Below are 15,195 nucleotides of genomic sequence, written 5' to 3' on the forward strand. Positions count from 1 at the left end.
TCTTTACCAGAGCAGGGCTTGTGGTATTAACTATTATTCAGCAATATCTGTTGGACTGGACAATGAGGCATTGTCCACAGACTGTAGTTATATTGAGAGGAGCATGACAGTTACTGTTAGTCAGACCCAAAGGCAAACCTTCTGACCACTGACTCACACTTGTACAGTAAACCATCTGTTCCCTCACAGGCTTAATAACGGTTGCTCTGACTTTCATTAGGTGTCACTAGTTATGCAAACGTTGACGTAAATGCTTTTGTCAGCTTTGACACTGTTGGTCACACCAACACTGCAGAAAACAACATGGGAAGGGTTTTGATACCTCTATGCTAGAGCCACAAACCATTTGCCTGCAACTGTTGCAAATATGAATATGAACAGTTAATTCAACTAGCAATAATGATACCACCCACGCATTTCATTTTATTGTATTTATGTTTGACTATTCAAACAAATGGAGGTGAATGTCAAATCCAGCCTCCAAAGTTCAAAAAAGCTTTTGATTGCCTTGTCGTTGCAACAGAGTTTTATCTCCCAATGAAAGCAAATATCCGGTCAACATATGACACCGACCTTTAATATCAATCACAAATAAAAAACAATCATCTTTAATAATATTCCTTCTCCACAGAATTGTACACTGTTAAATCAGCTTTATAGACATGTTTTTTTTTGTGTGAATATTTTGAATCTAGTCCTTATTATAATACACAGTATATATTAATGTTTGCCTTTTTTCCTCCAGTGAAAATACCATGTCATTCTTGTCAAAAACTCTACATACATTTGAGGACCAGTGGTAATTAATCTTGAGGGGGACAAAATCATAGTTTAGTGTTTATGTTCCCATGTAATGTTTTAAGGATTAAGATTGCTCTCAGTGGTGGGAACCCTTGACATCAGTGAAGAAAATATGCTTTTTAAAACCCTTCATTCTGTATTTCGAGGGCATAGGGACATTTCAAGTGAAAACGCATGGTAGTGCAAAAATGCTTGAGAGAAAACATTAAAAGTAGAAATCCAAACATATATAACCTCAAAGAGAGAAAGGCTGAATAATAAGGAGACATATAACTGGCTCGCTTCCATACTTTTTCAAATGTGTAAATGTTGTGGTAGCTATCACCTTTCATATCACTTTGTGACTGCTCAACAGTATTTGTGTAGTTTAGGTTTAGCCTTTTCTCGGTTGTACATCACGTCTAGTCCAATGCGTGATTTTTTACAGGAGTTGGCAAAGAGTACATTTCAGAGTATCCTGGTCACTGTCACATTGTTCAATGTGTCAACACTGCTGCGATGGTATCTAACGCCTGAGAGAAAACACAAGAGACACTGCAAATGAAACGCCTCTCGTTTTGAGGCAAGCTACCTGGGCAGACATGATCCACCCAAACTCTAAATCCCCAAATCCACTATTCTGGGACTTCGCAGGGCTTTTGTGTAGGTATTTCTACTTCCTGGGAATATTCGTTTTTACACCTCTGGTAACATTCATTCCTATACCACCTCAATGTTCCAGTACTGTGTAGCCTGGTCAGAGGAAAATTCATTGACAACCAAGTGGTCCTTGTCAAAACCTGTCCCACCTGAAACAACAAACACAACAACAAGTACCATTCAGTGGACAGAATTGCATCAAAAGAATACTAGGAGGTAGTTATTGAAGAAACTAGAGCAACTAGCTAGACATAGCACAGTCCAACCACCAAAAAAAACAGCTGGATCCTGACTTATAACAGCAGAAGAAGCTACTGTGACAAAGAGTGAAGCAGACTGCATGCATGGCGCATGGTTAATGTGGTTACCTCTGCAGTCCAATACGAGGTTGTGGTGGAGATGGGAGGAGATGGTCCCATTGTGGTTCAGGCTCCATCTCTGGTGTGTGCGTCCGTGTTCAGGCCACACAGCTACTCTGGCCCCCGCGACCGCCTTGGCACCGATCACTGACAGGCACCCTTTACCAGCCTGCGGAGCGGACGACAAGTTCCAATCAAACACAACTCGAGCTTGCATGATGAGACCAACCGCAATCCAGGTCTGTCTTACGTTGTGATGATAATGCAGATGTGGAGTACATGCTGGCAGACACACAAACACATGCACCCCCACCAAACCACATGCAAAATGACCTATTGAGTGACAAACAGCACACACAACCATGTCCTGTAATACCTTACATGAGCCTCACGTGTCATCCTCAAATCCCAATCCTCCCGTAACATAGAATTTCAATTGTGAGCTAAAGATAGCTGGCCAGCCTCCGGCTCCATATTTAGAACAGCTCCAGTTTAGAAGCAGCAGCCCAGGTCCACAACAACCTCCGAGCTCACCCCCCAGCTGACTAATCTGTCTGCAGAGCAGGGCTTAGTGGAATATTCTGCATGCATGTGGATTGTTCGAGGCTGATTTTACACAGAACAAACGTGCAAGCTTGTGGGTGTGCACACAGAGGAAAGTGTGCACCCCCTGCACAGTGACTTTCCATCACGAGCACAGCTGCATATCATACCTAGACATGGTCACATGATTGTGTGCCACCCCTTTCTTCAACTTTAGTTAAAGGAAATTATACTGAATATAAAGAAATAGAAATAATAGAAAATAAAATAATACAAAATGTTTTTCTTCATCTTCTAATGAAGGCGTCTTTTCCAGCTAGCTGAGATTACACATGTACACACACCTTGCAGCGGAGCAGGCCGCAGGTGAGGAGCCAGCGCTGCGTGTCCAAACAGTAGGCCGGGGACAGGGACACTCTGGCTGGAGACGAGTCTCCCTGGACGTCCTCAGCTGTCAGCACCGAGCCCTCACAACGACTTCTCAGCTGGACATACACCCTGGGCTGCAGGTACGCGCACACACACACACGTTAAAAACACACGTTACACACACACATTACACACACCACACACGCACGTTACACAGACACGCATACATTACACGCACACACGACACACACAAGTTACACACGTTACACACCCACACACAAATTAACAGAAACATGAATACACCGTCATGCATTATTATTCTGTGATCACCTTCAGAACTTGTTTTATGCACATATCAACGATTTTGAGTCTGTTGACAAACAGCTATTAGCTTAAGATGACACTAGTATTCTCAGTGAGAGGCACCCGCTAGGATCCGTGGCTCGTACATTAACAGAAGCATTTCCTATAACTTATCATTCACGACAGGTGAATCTGATTATTTTAGAACTGCACAGAAGTGGAGATACTGTGGGTGAGCTGTAACTGGGAGGTTCTCTCTGGACAGCAGGGATCAATTCAGCATGATACCACTGACTCATCGATAACAGCACGACAGGACAGAACTGGCTAACCATTCCTGACCTCCGTTGATGTCCATCTACTCTGCAGCAACAAGGGCTCTGTGAGCACAGATAGCTTATATGTTCATAGAGGCTAATGCAAGGATTCAGCTGTAGTCTAGTGTAAACAATATGTCAAGGTGAAGTGATAGCCTCAGTCCAATCATGCTGAGTGGGAATCCGATGTATATCACCATGACCTTGGTCCGGATCCCATCTGTCTTATCAAGTGCGTTGACATACACACACCTACACGCATGAATATGCGCACACACACACAAACATATAAACATACGTGCATCCTCATTAACCCTTGCCTTGTCTGTCCATCCGACTCATATTTACTCTGTCTCTCTCTCTGACACAAACACACATGGCAGCGGTATAAATAACTTTCTCAGAAAGGGGGTTTATCAGAACCCAGCAGGTTTCAGCTCAAAGTCCCTGGCATGTCGCTGAGGCACTGAGAGTTAACAGCACTATAACGATCCCCTCCACCCTGCACAGTCTGGCCAGCGCTCCACAGCTTCTCTGACAGACAATAAACTGCTTAATGTCATTGTGGGAAGTGGCTTACCACTACACACTCTGCAACACAACACACACACACACAACTGTACAGCTTCCACAATAACATCATCTGTTGACTTCAGTGGAACAACAAGCTGAAATGTGTTCAGGTTTCAAATTGTATGTCATTGATTTTGTGTGATCCAGAATAGGTCAATGTTGTCAGCATCTGCTTAAGCAGGCCCATGGTTTAGAGGAAAGAATAACCGTGGTGTCACCTGTCTGAGGGGCCGTACGGAGCAGATGGAGTCCCAGCTACTGTGGTCCCCCCACCTGGGCACCTGCCCCGGCTGTAGCAGCATCTGTCTTCCTTGGTAGTGAGCATACTCGTATGCCACCCACCTTGAGGGACAACACAGACCAGCAGTTAGTTCTGGGCCATGGCTTTAGTCACACAAAACAAAAAATGACAAAAAAGGGAAAAGCTCCTCTCGGAAGTTTGTAAATACCCCAAACTTATACATACAGTGCATCGGGAAAGTACTTTTTCCACATGTTGTTATGTTACAGCGGTATTCCAAAATGGATATGATTTTTTTTTCTCTGAATTCTACACACAAAACCCCATAATGATAATGATATGTTTTCAAATCTATTAAAAAAGAAAAAATCACATGTACATAGGTATTCAAAGCCTTTGCCATGACACTCAAATTTGAGCTCAGGTGCATCCTGTTTCCACTGGTCACCCTTGAGTTGTTTCTACAACTTGATTGGAGTCCACATGTGGTAAATTCAGTTGATTGGACATAATTTGGAAGGCACTATATAAGGTCCCACAGTGCATGTCAGAGCACAAACCAAGCCATGAAGTCCAAGGAATTGTCTGTGGACCTCCGAGACAGGATTGTACCGAGGCACAGATACATTTCTGCAGCATTGAAGGTCCCAGTGAGCACAGTGGCCTCCATCATCCGTAAATGAAAGAAGTTTGGAACCACCTAACTTCCTACAGTTGTCTGCCCTGCCAAACTGAGAGATTGGGAGAGACATTTGTCAGAGAGGTGACCAAGATGGTCACTCTGATAGCTCCAGCATTGCTCTGTAAAGAGAGGAGAACCTTCCAGAAGGACAACCATCTCTGCAGCACTCCACCAATCAGGCCTGTATGGTTGAGTGGCCAGACGGAAGCCACTCTTCAGTAGAAGGCACATGAAGGCCAACCTGGAGTTTGCCAAAAGGCACCTGAAAGACTCAGACTATGAGAAACAAAATGCTCTTGTCTGATGAAAGAAATATTTACTTTAACAGCCAACCCAATGCTGCGCTATTGCCATGTTGCCCCAGGCTCTGGTACAACGCGCTAGGCGGCTATGGTTTTACTTGTTGCTCGTCTTGGGTTCAATGAGTCCAAAAGCCGGCTAAAGATATCGTACTCAATTCCAGGGATTTGGTACAAACAAAACATCCATAAAACACGAGTAAACTGTTCCAAACTCCGCCATAAGCGGTCGAAACCATTTGCCCTTCCGGGGTCAACACCTGGCACTACCTGTCTCCCCCCAGCTCATAAAGCCGAGCCAAACAGCGCCACCCAGTGTACATCCTTAACCATACCCCACAATAACAGTACATATTTGGCTCTTACATTTACATTTAGTCATTTAGCAGACGCTCTTATCCAGAGCGACTTACAGTAAGTACAGGGACATTCCCCCAAGGCAAGTAGGGTGAAGTACCTTGCCCAAGGACACAACATAATTTGGCTTGGCCAGGAATCGAACTGGCAACCGTTTGATTAATAGCCCGATTATATAAATCAGGGACACTCTGGCTGGAGACAAGTCTCCCTGGACGTCCTCAGCTGTCAGCACCGAGCCCTCTCAATGACTTCTCAGCTGGACATACAACCTGGGCTGCAGGTACGCACAAAATCTGCTCCAGAGCACTCTGGACCTCAGACTGGAGAGAAGATTCATCTTCCAACAGGACAACGACCCCAAGCACACAGCTGAGATAACAAAGGAGTGGCTTCGGGACAACTCTGTGAATGTTGAATGGAGTGGCCCAGCCAGAGCCCATCTCTGGAGATGTAATTGCTGCCAAAGGTGCTTCAACAAAGTATTGAGCAAAGGCAGTGAATATATATGTACATGTTATTTTCATTCTTAATTTTGCAAATCTATTAAAGCTTTTTCCACTTTGTCATTATGGGATATTGTGTGTAGAAATGTAAGGATTATTTTATTTTTGTATCCATTTTTGAAAGATTAAAAGGCTGTAACACAGGGGTCACCAACACGGTGCCCATTTGTGCTGCTTTGGAGGATGTAGAGGTGATCATCTGAAAATTTAAACAATTGCTGAGATTAATAGAAATAGAGTGTTGAAAATTGATATTATCTGTTTTCCCACCTTGTTAAGTCAATGTTGATAGTTATTGTGAGAAATGATGAGTATCATTAATCAATAATAATAATATATAACTAAAGGTAATCTGAGCAAATTTGTTATTTTAGAAGAGTGTATCAAACTGGTAGCTCTTTGTATGACTCAGTATCCATGAAGTAGCTCCCAGTTTAAAAAAGTAGTCAGTTTCAAAGAGAATACTTTCCGGATGCACTCTATATACCCAAGCTAGGAGCCAAATCTTGTGTGAAACAGGCTTGAGGTTAAGTTCAATGTGAGTTCAAAGACATGTTTTCCAGTCAGCTAAGAGTTGTAGAAACATGTCGACACAAAACCATGTTTTAAAAAAGGTCTCACGTTCCGCTGTCGACTCGGAGAGACTGAGTGAAGATGTCTTTCATGCTGTCCAAGGGGGTCACGACAGCCGTTTTTACACCCTCATAGGAGTCCAGGCTGAACAGGCTGAGCGACGGCTCAGAGAAATTCTACAGTGACATCACATTTTAGTTGAGGGCAGAGCATGTGCTGAGAAAACAGGACACTTTAAATCACGGTACATTATTGCACACAATTGTTTTGCACAATAATTATTTGCGCTTTTAAATCAACTAAAACAAAGTGTGTGACATTTACCTGGATTTAATATGAGTAATGCTGTGTGCGTGGTCATGTTCTGCTATACTGCACCAGCTAAACACAGCTTAGTGTAATGATGCAGTACACTCACATAGGGAATGGGCCTCAGCGATTTGACAGAAGTGGTCAGACAGCCACAGGAAATTAGGTCAGGATAAATACCCTCTCCCAGGACATACTGGTTACCACAGAAACCCTCGTCTTCAAAGAGCAGCCAGCTGGACAGTGGTGGGAGGAGCAGGGAGGAACACAAAAACACACACATCCGCTTGGTGGGTCAACCAGGGACACGCGGTACAGTAGCCTACACAACTCTATTGTGCAGTGTGCCTGCAGTTTTGTTTGTTTTTCAATCTCGAATTAACTTTGTATTTGCATTTGTGTGCCATGTACCTGTGTGTTTGACACTGCTAATGTACCACCCCAATTCAAAAAAAGTTGGGACGGTGTGTAAAACAAAATACAAAATGTAATACAATGATTTAGAAATCTCATAAACCCATTATGTTATTCACAATAAAACATGTCAAATGTTTAAACTGATGAAATGTACAATTTAAAGGAAAAAATAAGGTAATTTTGAATTTGATGGCAGCAACACGTCTCAAAAGTTGGGACGGGGGGCAATAAAAGGCTGGAAAAAGTAAGTGTTACTATTAATATCAATAGTAACACTTAATTAATTTCAAACAGGTCAGTAACATGATTGGGTTTAAAAATAGTATCTTAGAGAGGCAGAATCTCTCAGAAGTAAAGATGAGCAGAGGTTCACCAATCTGCAAAAACTTACATCTACATATTGTGGAACCATTTCAGAATAATGTTCCTGAACGTAAAATTGCAGACTTTGAATTTATCATCATCTACAGTACATAATATATTATTCTGAGAATATGGAGAAATCTGTATGTGTAAGGGACAAGGGGAAAAATAAATTCTGCATGCCTGTGATCCGCAGGCACTCAGGCAGTACTGCATAAAAACAGGCATGAATCTGTAATGGAAATCATTGCATGGGCTCAGAAACACCTCCAGAACTCATTGTCTGTAAACACAGTTTGCTGTGCCATCCAAAAATGCAGGTTAAATCTCTATCATGCAAAGAAGAACCCACACGTGAACATGATCCAGAAACACTGCCATCTTCTCTGGGCTAAAACTAATTTAAAATGGAGTGAGGCAAAGTGGGAAAACTGTTCTTTGGTCAGACATTTTCGGAAACCTTGGACGCTGCGTCCCCCGGACTAAAGAGGAGAGGGACCATCCGGCTTGTTATCAGTGCTCAGTTCAAAAGCCTGCATTTCTGATGGTATGGGGGTGCATTAGTGCCTATAGAATGGTCAGCTTGCACATCTGGAAAAGGCAACATCAATGCTGAAAGGTATATACAGGTTTTAGAGCTACATTTGCTTGCAATCAGACATCTTTTTCAGGGAAGGTCTTGCATATTTTAGGAAGACAATGTTAAGCCACATCCTGCATCTGTTACAACTGCATGGCTTCGTTATAGAAGAGTCCGGGTGCTGAACTGGCCTGCCTGCAGTTCAGAAATATCACCAGTTAAAAACATTTGGTGAATCACAAAACAAAAAATATGGCAAAGACCCAGGACCGTTTAAGCAGCAATAATCCTGTATCAGACACAAAAGGGACAACATTCCTCTCCCACAACTCCAGCAACTGGTGTGCTCAGTTCCCAGACAGATACAGACTGTTGTTAAAAGAAAAGGGGATGCTACACTGTGGTAAACATGGCCTTGTCCCAACTTTTTTGAGATGTGTTAATGCCATCAAATTCAAAATTACCTTATTTTTTCCTTAAAATGGTACATATCATCTGTTTAAAAATTGTATATGTTTTGTATGTTCTATTGTGAATACTATAATGGGTTTATGAGATTGTATTCAGTTTGTATTCAGTTTTTTATTTTAGTTCACACAATGTCCCAACTTTTTGGGAATTGGGGTTGTATTTCTATCCAGTCAGGAGAGAACCAGTGAGCCAAGGAATATTTTACACAGCCACAGTGGCAACACTTGAGTAGTTAATTTGAGTGGTAATGTAGTCTCGTTTAAAGACACTTCAACTATCAACAAACTAGCGACTGCCACTCTGGTTAAGGTTAGCATTAGTGGACAGTAGGTTGACAATTGGTTTGTTCAAATTGTACATATTATTCATTTAAAAGATGATGGTGTGACAAACAAATAGTGCATAGTAAGCGTAGTGTTAATCCAAAAAGGGAGAAGTGTAGTGTTTAAAAAGGATCTACTTCTTTATGTGTAAGCACTCCCCTATGCATTGTTCTCCTATTGGTTATTTGCCATGCACATGTATGTATACATTGAGTGCAGAAACCTCAAGTAAACCAAGTGATGTTTCACATGTGAACTTAACCTCTGAGTAAGCCTGATTATTTTATTAATAAGTAGTTGCATAGACACGACAAATTGGCGACAAGAAATCTACAAACCTAACAAGCAAATTGAGCTTAAAAGTAAATGGAATGAGAAGTCGACTGGAGGGAAGGAGAGTGAAAACGAACAACAGCACTAGAGGAGTAGCAAGGATAATGGAGGATGCGTGAGTACACGTGAATAGCTCACAATAAACGACGCATAAGCCTTACGTTGGAAAGGTAGACAAGTTCGATAGTGTTAATGAAGACTGCGAAGCATACATGGAAAGAGTGGAATTATATTGTGCTGCCAATGATGTGAAGGAAGAGAAGAAAGTTTCTGTTCTCCTCATTCTAATTGGAGCCAAGACGTACAATCTCCTACGCAACTGCTTCCACTGCTCTAGCGGCAAATCGGTGGCTGGTGTCTTAGGTGTGGTGTTCGATGTGGAGTGAGTAGGGACTAGCTGTGATCTCTCTCGTTAGGGCTGTTTTGATGCTGGTGCATCCGTGTGTGTTTAGTGGTTGCGTTTTGTTTGGTAGTTCGGTTGCGGTGTTAAGCTCAGGATGGCTGAGTCGGCGGTTGCTGCTTTCATTGAGGCCCCTTCTCTAGAGTTGCTGGTGGGGTTGCGCAAGGCGGACTTGTGTATGCTTGCGGACCGCTACCAAGTGGCGGTTAGGAAGCAGGCCCGTAAGACAGAATTGTTCGAGGCTGTGCAGACCGCTCTAATAGAACAGGGAGTTCTCACTGTAGAGGTAGACGAGGAAGAGGAGGTGGAAGGGGAAGAGGAGGTGGACGAGGAGGAGAAGGTGACACCACCTCCCCTCTCGGAAGTGCCGTTGAGGGACAGCCTAGCTGAGGAAGGAGCTCTTCGTACCCTCCCCAGGTTCGATCCGGCCTCTCCTACCAGCCCTGTAAGTACCCCGGTTGATAGAGCGCGTCTCGCGCTGCACTTGGCCTGCTTACAGGCAGAGCAACTGGACAGAGAACACGCTAGAAAAGTTGAGTTACAAGCCAGGCAACACGAGTTCGAACTGGAGATTCAAAGGATAAAGGCAGATCAGGCTGTACGCATTAGAAGGATGGAGCTGGACGCTGGTTTGGATGCGGTACCTCCGCCTTGTGGTGTGCAGGGTCACTTCGAAGTGAGCAAGAACATTGCTCTTGTTCCACCGTTCCGTGAGGCTGAGGTGGATAGCTATTTTTCAGCGTTCAAGCGAGTGGCAACGGCTCTCAAGTGGCCCAAGGAGGTTTGGCCCCTCTTGCTCCAAAGTCGTTTGTCGGGTAAAGCCCAAGAAGTAGTGGCTTCGCTCTCTCTGGAGGACAGTCTGAGCTACGACACTGTAAAGGCGTATGAGTTGGTGCCTGAAGCGTACTGAACAGAGGGAGTGTTATTATTGGGCCATTTGATTGTTGACTGTCCTTCCTTGAAGAGTAAGCCAAAGTCACCCCAAAGTCAGTCCAAAGAGGTCGGGTTGGTTCAGTCAGTAGAACGGTCACGTGAACCCACCTCTGTGCCCGATCCAAGTTATTCACCGGCTGGGTGTCTTTAGCCGCCGGTTTGGCCGACACCAGGGCTGTTAATGTGTACAGGGGCTGCGCAATCTCTCATCCTTGCCAGCGTGCTGCCGTGGTCCGAACGCACGTCTGTGGGGTCCCAAGTCCTCCTACAGGGGCTAGGAAAAGGTATAACATCCGCGCCGTTACATTGGGTTAACTTAAAAACCGACCTTGTCTCTGGCTGTTTCCGTGTGGGGGTGGTCCCCGAGTTGCCTGTTAGTGGTGTTGCTCTACTGCTCGGAAACGGCATCGCCGGGGTAAAAGTGATCCCCGTGCTAGAGGTCATAGATGGACCACCCACAGGAGCTGAGGGTGACAAGCTGTCCAACGCTTTTCCCCATGTATTCCCCGCTTGTGTGGTCACCAGAACACAAGCTCGTAGGCTGGGTGAGGTCGTGGATTTGGCAGGCTCTGTGTTCGAGCGTACCGAGGTGCCATGTGATGTCACATCTCGTGACAAGGCTAGAGCTGCTGACAAAGCCGGATTGAGCGTACTGTTGTCTGCTATCTATGACAAGGTATGCGAGGCCCAGAAAGCGGATGACAGTCTGGCTAAGTGCTTCAAAGCAGTGATTTCCCCGTAGGAGGCTAAGGCAAAGAGAAATGCCTACTACTCAGAGAACGGGGTGCTCATACGAAAATAGACAACGCATGAGGCGGATGGTGATTGGGGAGTCATTTCCCAGGTTGTGGTGCCCAGTTTCGGCAGCAGATGCTGTCTGTGGCCCATGACCAGGCTTGGTCTGGCCACCTTGGCATAACTAAAACGTACAACCGCATTCTCCAGCACTTCTTTTGGCCAGGGCTAAAGTCGGATGTTGTGCAGTTTTGTAAGACGTGTCATGTGTGTCAGGTAGTGGGTAAAGCAAACCAAGTCATTCCCCGCGCTCCTCTGTGTCCGGTTCCAGTGATGGGGGAACCGTTTGAACGGGTTATCGTTGACTGCGTAGGCCCGTTACTTAAAACCAGATCAGGGAACCAGTTCCTCCTAACGATTATGTGTTGCGCCTCTCGTTACCCAGAAGCAATACCGTTGCGCACCATCACCGCTAAGGCAGTGACAAAGGCACTCATAAAGTTCTTTACCACGTTTGGCATTCCAAAAGTCCTCCAGTCAGACCAGGGTAGTAACTTTATGTCCAAGCTCTGTAGACACGTCTTACGGAACCTGTCTATCCAACATCAGGTGTCCAGTCCATACCACCCGGAAAGCCAAGTACTGGCAAGTACTGCAGGGACTCCTAGGCTGACTGGGACGAGGGGGTGCCGTTCGTGTTGTTCGCTGTAAGGGAGACGGTACAGGAGTCACTGGGTTTCAGCCCTGCTGACCTAGTTTTCGGTCACACCCCGCGGGGTCCGTTACAAATAATGAAGGAGAATATCCTTTCAGCAGACACACCTACCGGGGGTTCCGAAGAACGTGTTTGAGTACGTTCACCACATGCGTAACCGCCTTCATGACGCGTGTGCCATAGCACAGGGGTCTCTTTCGTCCGCTCAGAGACGCATGAAGCAGCACTAAGACAAATCGGCAGTGAGCCGCAGTTTCAAAGCAGGTGACCGGGTTATAGCACTGTTGCCAGTTCAGGGCTCGTCTCTGTCGGCTCGTTACACTGGACCACTGACCGTTGACAGAAAATTCAGTGAAACCAACTACGTGGTTAGGACTCCAGAGCGGAGGCGAACAACTCAACTGTGCCATGTCAACGTGCTGAAGCCATATCATGTCCGTAAACCTTCCCCATGTCCAGGTGCTCTGAGCCAGTCTACCAAGTCCAGTGTGGCCACGGTGGTACTGTGCTCTTCCGACCTGGAGAAAAACGATGAGGACGGGTTACAGCTCTGCAACTCACTCCCGCAGTGTGAGAGGATGAGTAATTCCGTTATGCTTACACAGTTGGGTTCTCTCGCTGAGCACTTAAATGACGGTCAAACTAAGGACCTTGTTTTTGGAGAAATTGAAGATGTAACACATTTATCCTGTATAAGAATGATTCTGTGTTCAGCATCCCTTGTGTGTAGAGAGAAGCCTACCCCCAAATCTGGACTTTGGGTAACATGAGGCATATGTAAACAAGGTGACCTGGGCTGACCACTCTCTCTTACTAGAAAGGCCATAAAAGATGTCTGGCCTTATCTGTGTTGGGTGAATCATGTGGTCAAGCTTACAGGGTTCAAAAGGCACACACACGCACACATTCAAACACGCACGCACACACGCGCACCAGGTCTATGCAAGGAGCCAATGAAGAAGAGCCATGAAACATTTGCATGCCTTTGTCTTAACCAATGACTGTAAAGAGTGGGGCTGCTTAAATAGCTAGCTAGCACAATATGCTAGCGGACAAACTTTGTAGCACAATGGCGGGGGATGTTTTTGTCTCCTTGTGGGCCGGCCGCAAGCAATAAAGCTTTCTTAAACTTGTTCACCGACTGACTGTGCAATGCTTGATAGATTAATATTTCTGACACAATGGTCCTTCGAGCCGGATTCCAAAATCCTTTACATCATCCAGAACCAAGAATTGAAATTGTGCAGACGTGCACAACGGTGGAGAACCTTGCAGCAAATACGGCTGTTTAAAAAGAGGCACATTTTTTTGGGGGGGGGATGGTGGAAAGGTGACGGAATTCTGGACTAGCTAAGAGGCACAGCTTTCGATGGACAAGGTAAGAATGAAATTGTATATATATATATAGTCGAATTTTGTGTTCCAAATGGATTTTTTTTTAACTCCATAGTGTAGTCGTTAAAGGTTCACTCTGGTCCCTATCAGCTAAGACCTGGTGGAAACCCAGTGCAGCGTATCGGGAGCAGAAAGATCGGTGAAGTAAATAGACTGTAGGTTTTGCTAAGAAATGGCGCCGGGAGATCCGGGAAACAGAATCAGTTACGGCCTGACCGACCAGAACTGAGATATTTGAAATATATCTGAGTTTGGTGGTAGTTAATTACCTAAGCAAATGGTAAGATTATTGCTGATTTCTGTGGGAATGCCATTGCAGTAAAATTGAGTTGGATGAAATACACCGCTGTGAAGTTGTGAACTAAACTCACAATGGATCCTGACCCGTAAATCCTGACCTTGCCATACAAGGCCTGGTCGACCAGGATTCGGATGCGTGAACATAAGATAGGACTTTTCAGTGTACAATGTAGAATTTGGACTAGATTTTTGAGTTAAAGATAAATTACGTGCAATTATATCTCTTGCATTTACTTAATTCAGGTCCAAGTTGTGAGATGGTGCAGGCTAATCACAGGAGTCATGTTTACTAAGATATGGCGCCAGGGTACTGGGAAGCAGCGTTATTATCCTATTTTGCTAAGTTCTGTAGAAAGCTGTTGAAGTAAATGGGCCGGTCCACAGCCTGTGAGTAGGCTACAGGTGATAAATTACTCTGTGCGCACGTAAAAGATAGTAGGCCTACTAAATTAGTCGATGAGGACTAATTGTATTAGTCGATGAGGACTAATTGTATAGTTAGTTGTTAAAATAGCGGTTTTATTGTGTGTATACCATTTGTGTAATTGTTTTACATGTTGTAGGCTAGGGTAGAATTGTCCCTAGAAAGAAATCAGAAGGCTGACGTGATTCGACCGAATTAGCCAGTCCGCTGTCTGTTGACGTGTTTTAAAAATTGCTAGGATAGCTTTGGAATCTGAGAGGAAAAGATCCAAGCTGTGACTTTGTTAGCTAATAGCTAATCGCTAACGGTGAAAGGGCATTTTGCTGTCCTGAGACCGAGGAGAGTCCAGGAAGTTGAATTTGCAACTATGGCAACGACATCTGTAGCTAACAAACTTACAGACAGACTCAACAGCGATGGCGGCGGGTACAGGCTAGTAAAGGAATTGCAGCTTGACATTTGAGATCCAGATGAGTAACCACATGACGCATGCGTAGACTAATTGAGAGATTGAAAATACGCACATTTAGAGAAATGTATGAATTTGGAGCAAATTTGACATATTAATTTGGTTTACTTTTGAAATATGTTGAGTGATGAGTATTTTGATACATTTGCTAACAAGGTTTTTGGTTGTTTGAGTACATTTTACATGAGTTTTAGAAATTCCGAGGAAAGGTGGGGGCTGAAAGAGTCCCGTTACGTTGAACTTTTACAAAGGTGAACCCAGAGGGTAATTCTGCATAATCATGTGAGTATTACTGCTGAAAGATGTGTTAGTTGGAAGAATTCGAAGTTTGGTGGTGTCAGATTTGTTGTAATTCCTAGCCAAACAGGGAGTTTTTTGGAAGTCTTTCCGACCAGAACTTGTATTTATAAGCGGCATATCTGTGATGTGTGATGGTATTCAATAAAAATGCAGAAATTGAACCCCT

The 15,195-nt window shown here is 44.4% G+C and overlaps 1 protein-coding gene across 7 annotated transcripts in view; it reads right to left on the bottom strand.

Moving 5' to 3' along the window:
- Positions 1-555: 555 nt before the first annotated feature.
- The window catches only part of LOC124465355, a 102,693-nt gene continuing 88,053 nt past the window's right edge, over positions 556-15,195 (bottom strand). For 4 of the 7 annotated variants that reach the window (XM_047017085.1, XM_047017086.1, XM_047017087.1 and 1 more), the window contains exons 17-22: positions 6,981-7,107; positions 6,611-6,738; positions 4,123-4,246; positions 2,687-2,845; positions 1,809-1,968; positions 556-1,589 (exon numbers count right to left, since the gene is read on the bottom strand). In XM_047017085.1, coding sequence (XP_046873041.1) covers positions 1,501-1,589; positions 1,809-1,968; positions 2,687-2,845; positions 4,123-4,246; positions 6,611-6,738; positions 6,981-7,107 — 787 coding nt within the window. In that variant the 3' untranslated portion in view covers positions 556-1,500. Of the gene's footprint in view, positions 1,590-1,808; positions 1,969-2,686; positions 2,846-4,122; positions 4,247-6,610; positions 6,739-6,980; positions 7,108-10,869; positions 12,660-15,195 lie in introns of those variants that run through there. The other 3 variants (XM_047017088.1, XR_006955785.1, XM_047017089.1) reach the window with 3 other exon arrangements.

The sequence above is a fragment of the Hypomesus transpacificus genome, unplaced genomic scaffold, assembly GCF_021917145.1.
Source record: "Hypomesus transpacificus isolate Combined female unplaced genomic scaffold, fHypTra1 scaffold_48, whole genome shotgun sequence".
NCBI classification, from domain to species: Eukaryota; Metazoa; Chordata; class Actinopteri; order Osmeriformes; family Osmeridae; genus Hypomesus; species Hypomesus transpacificus.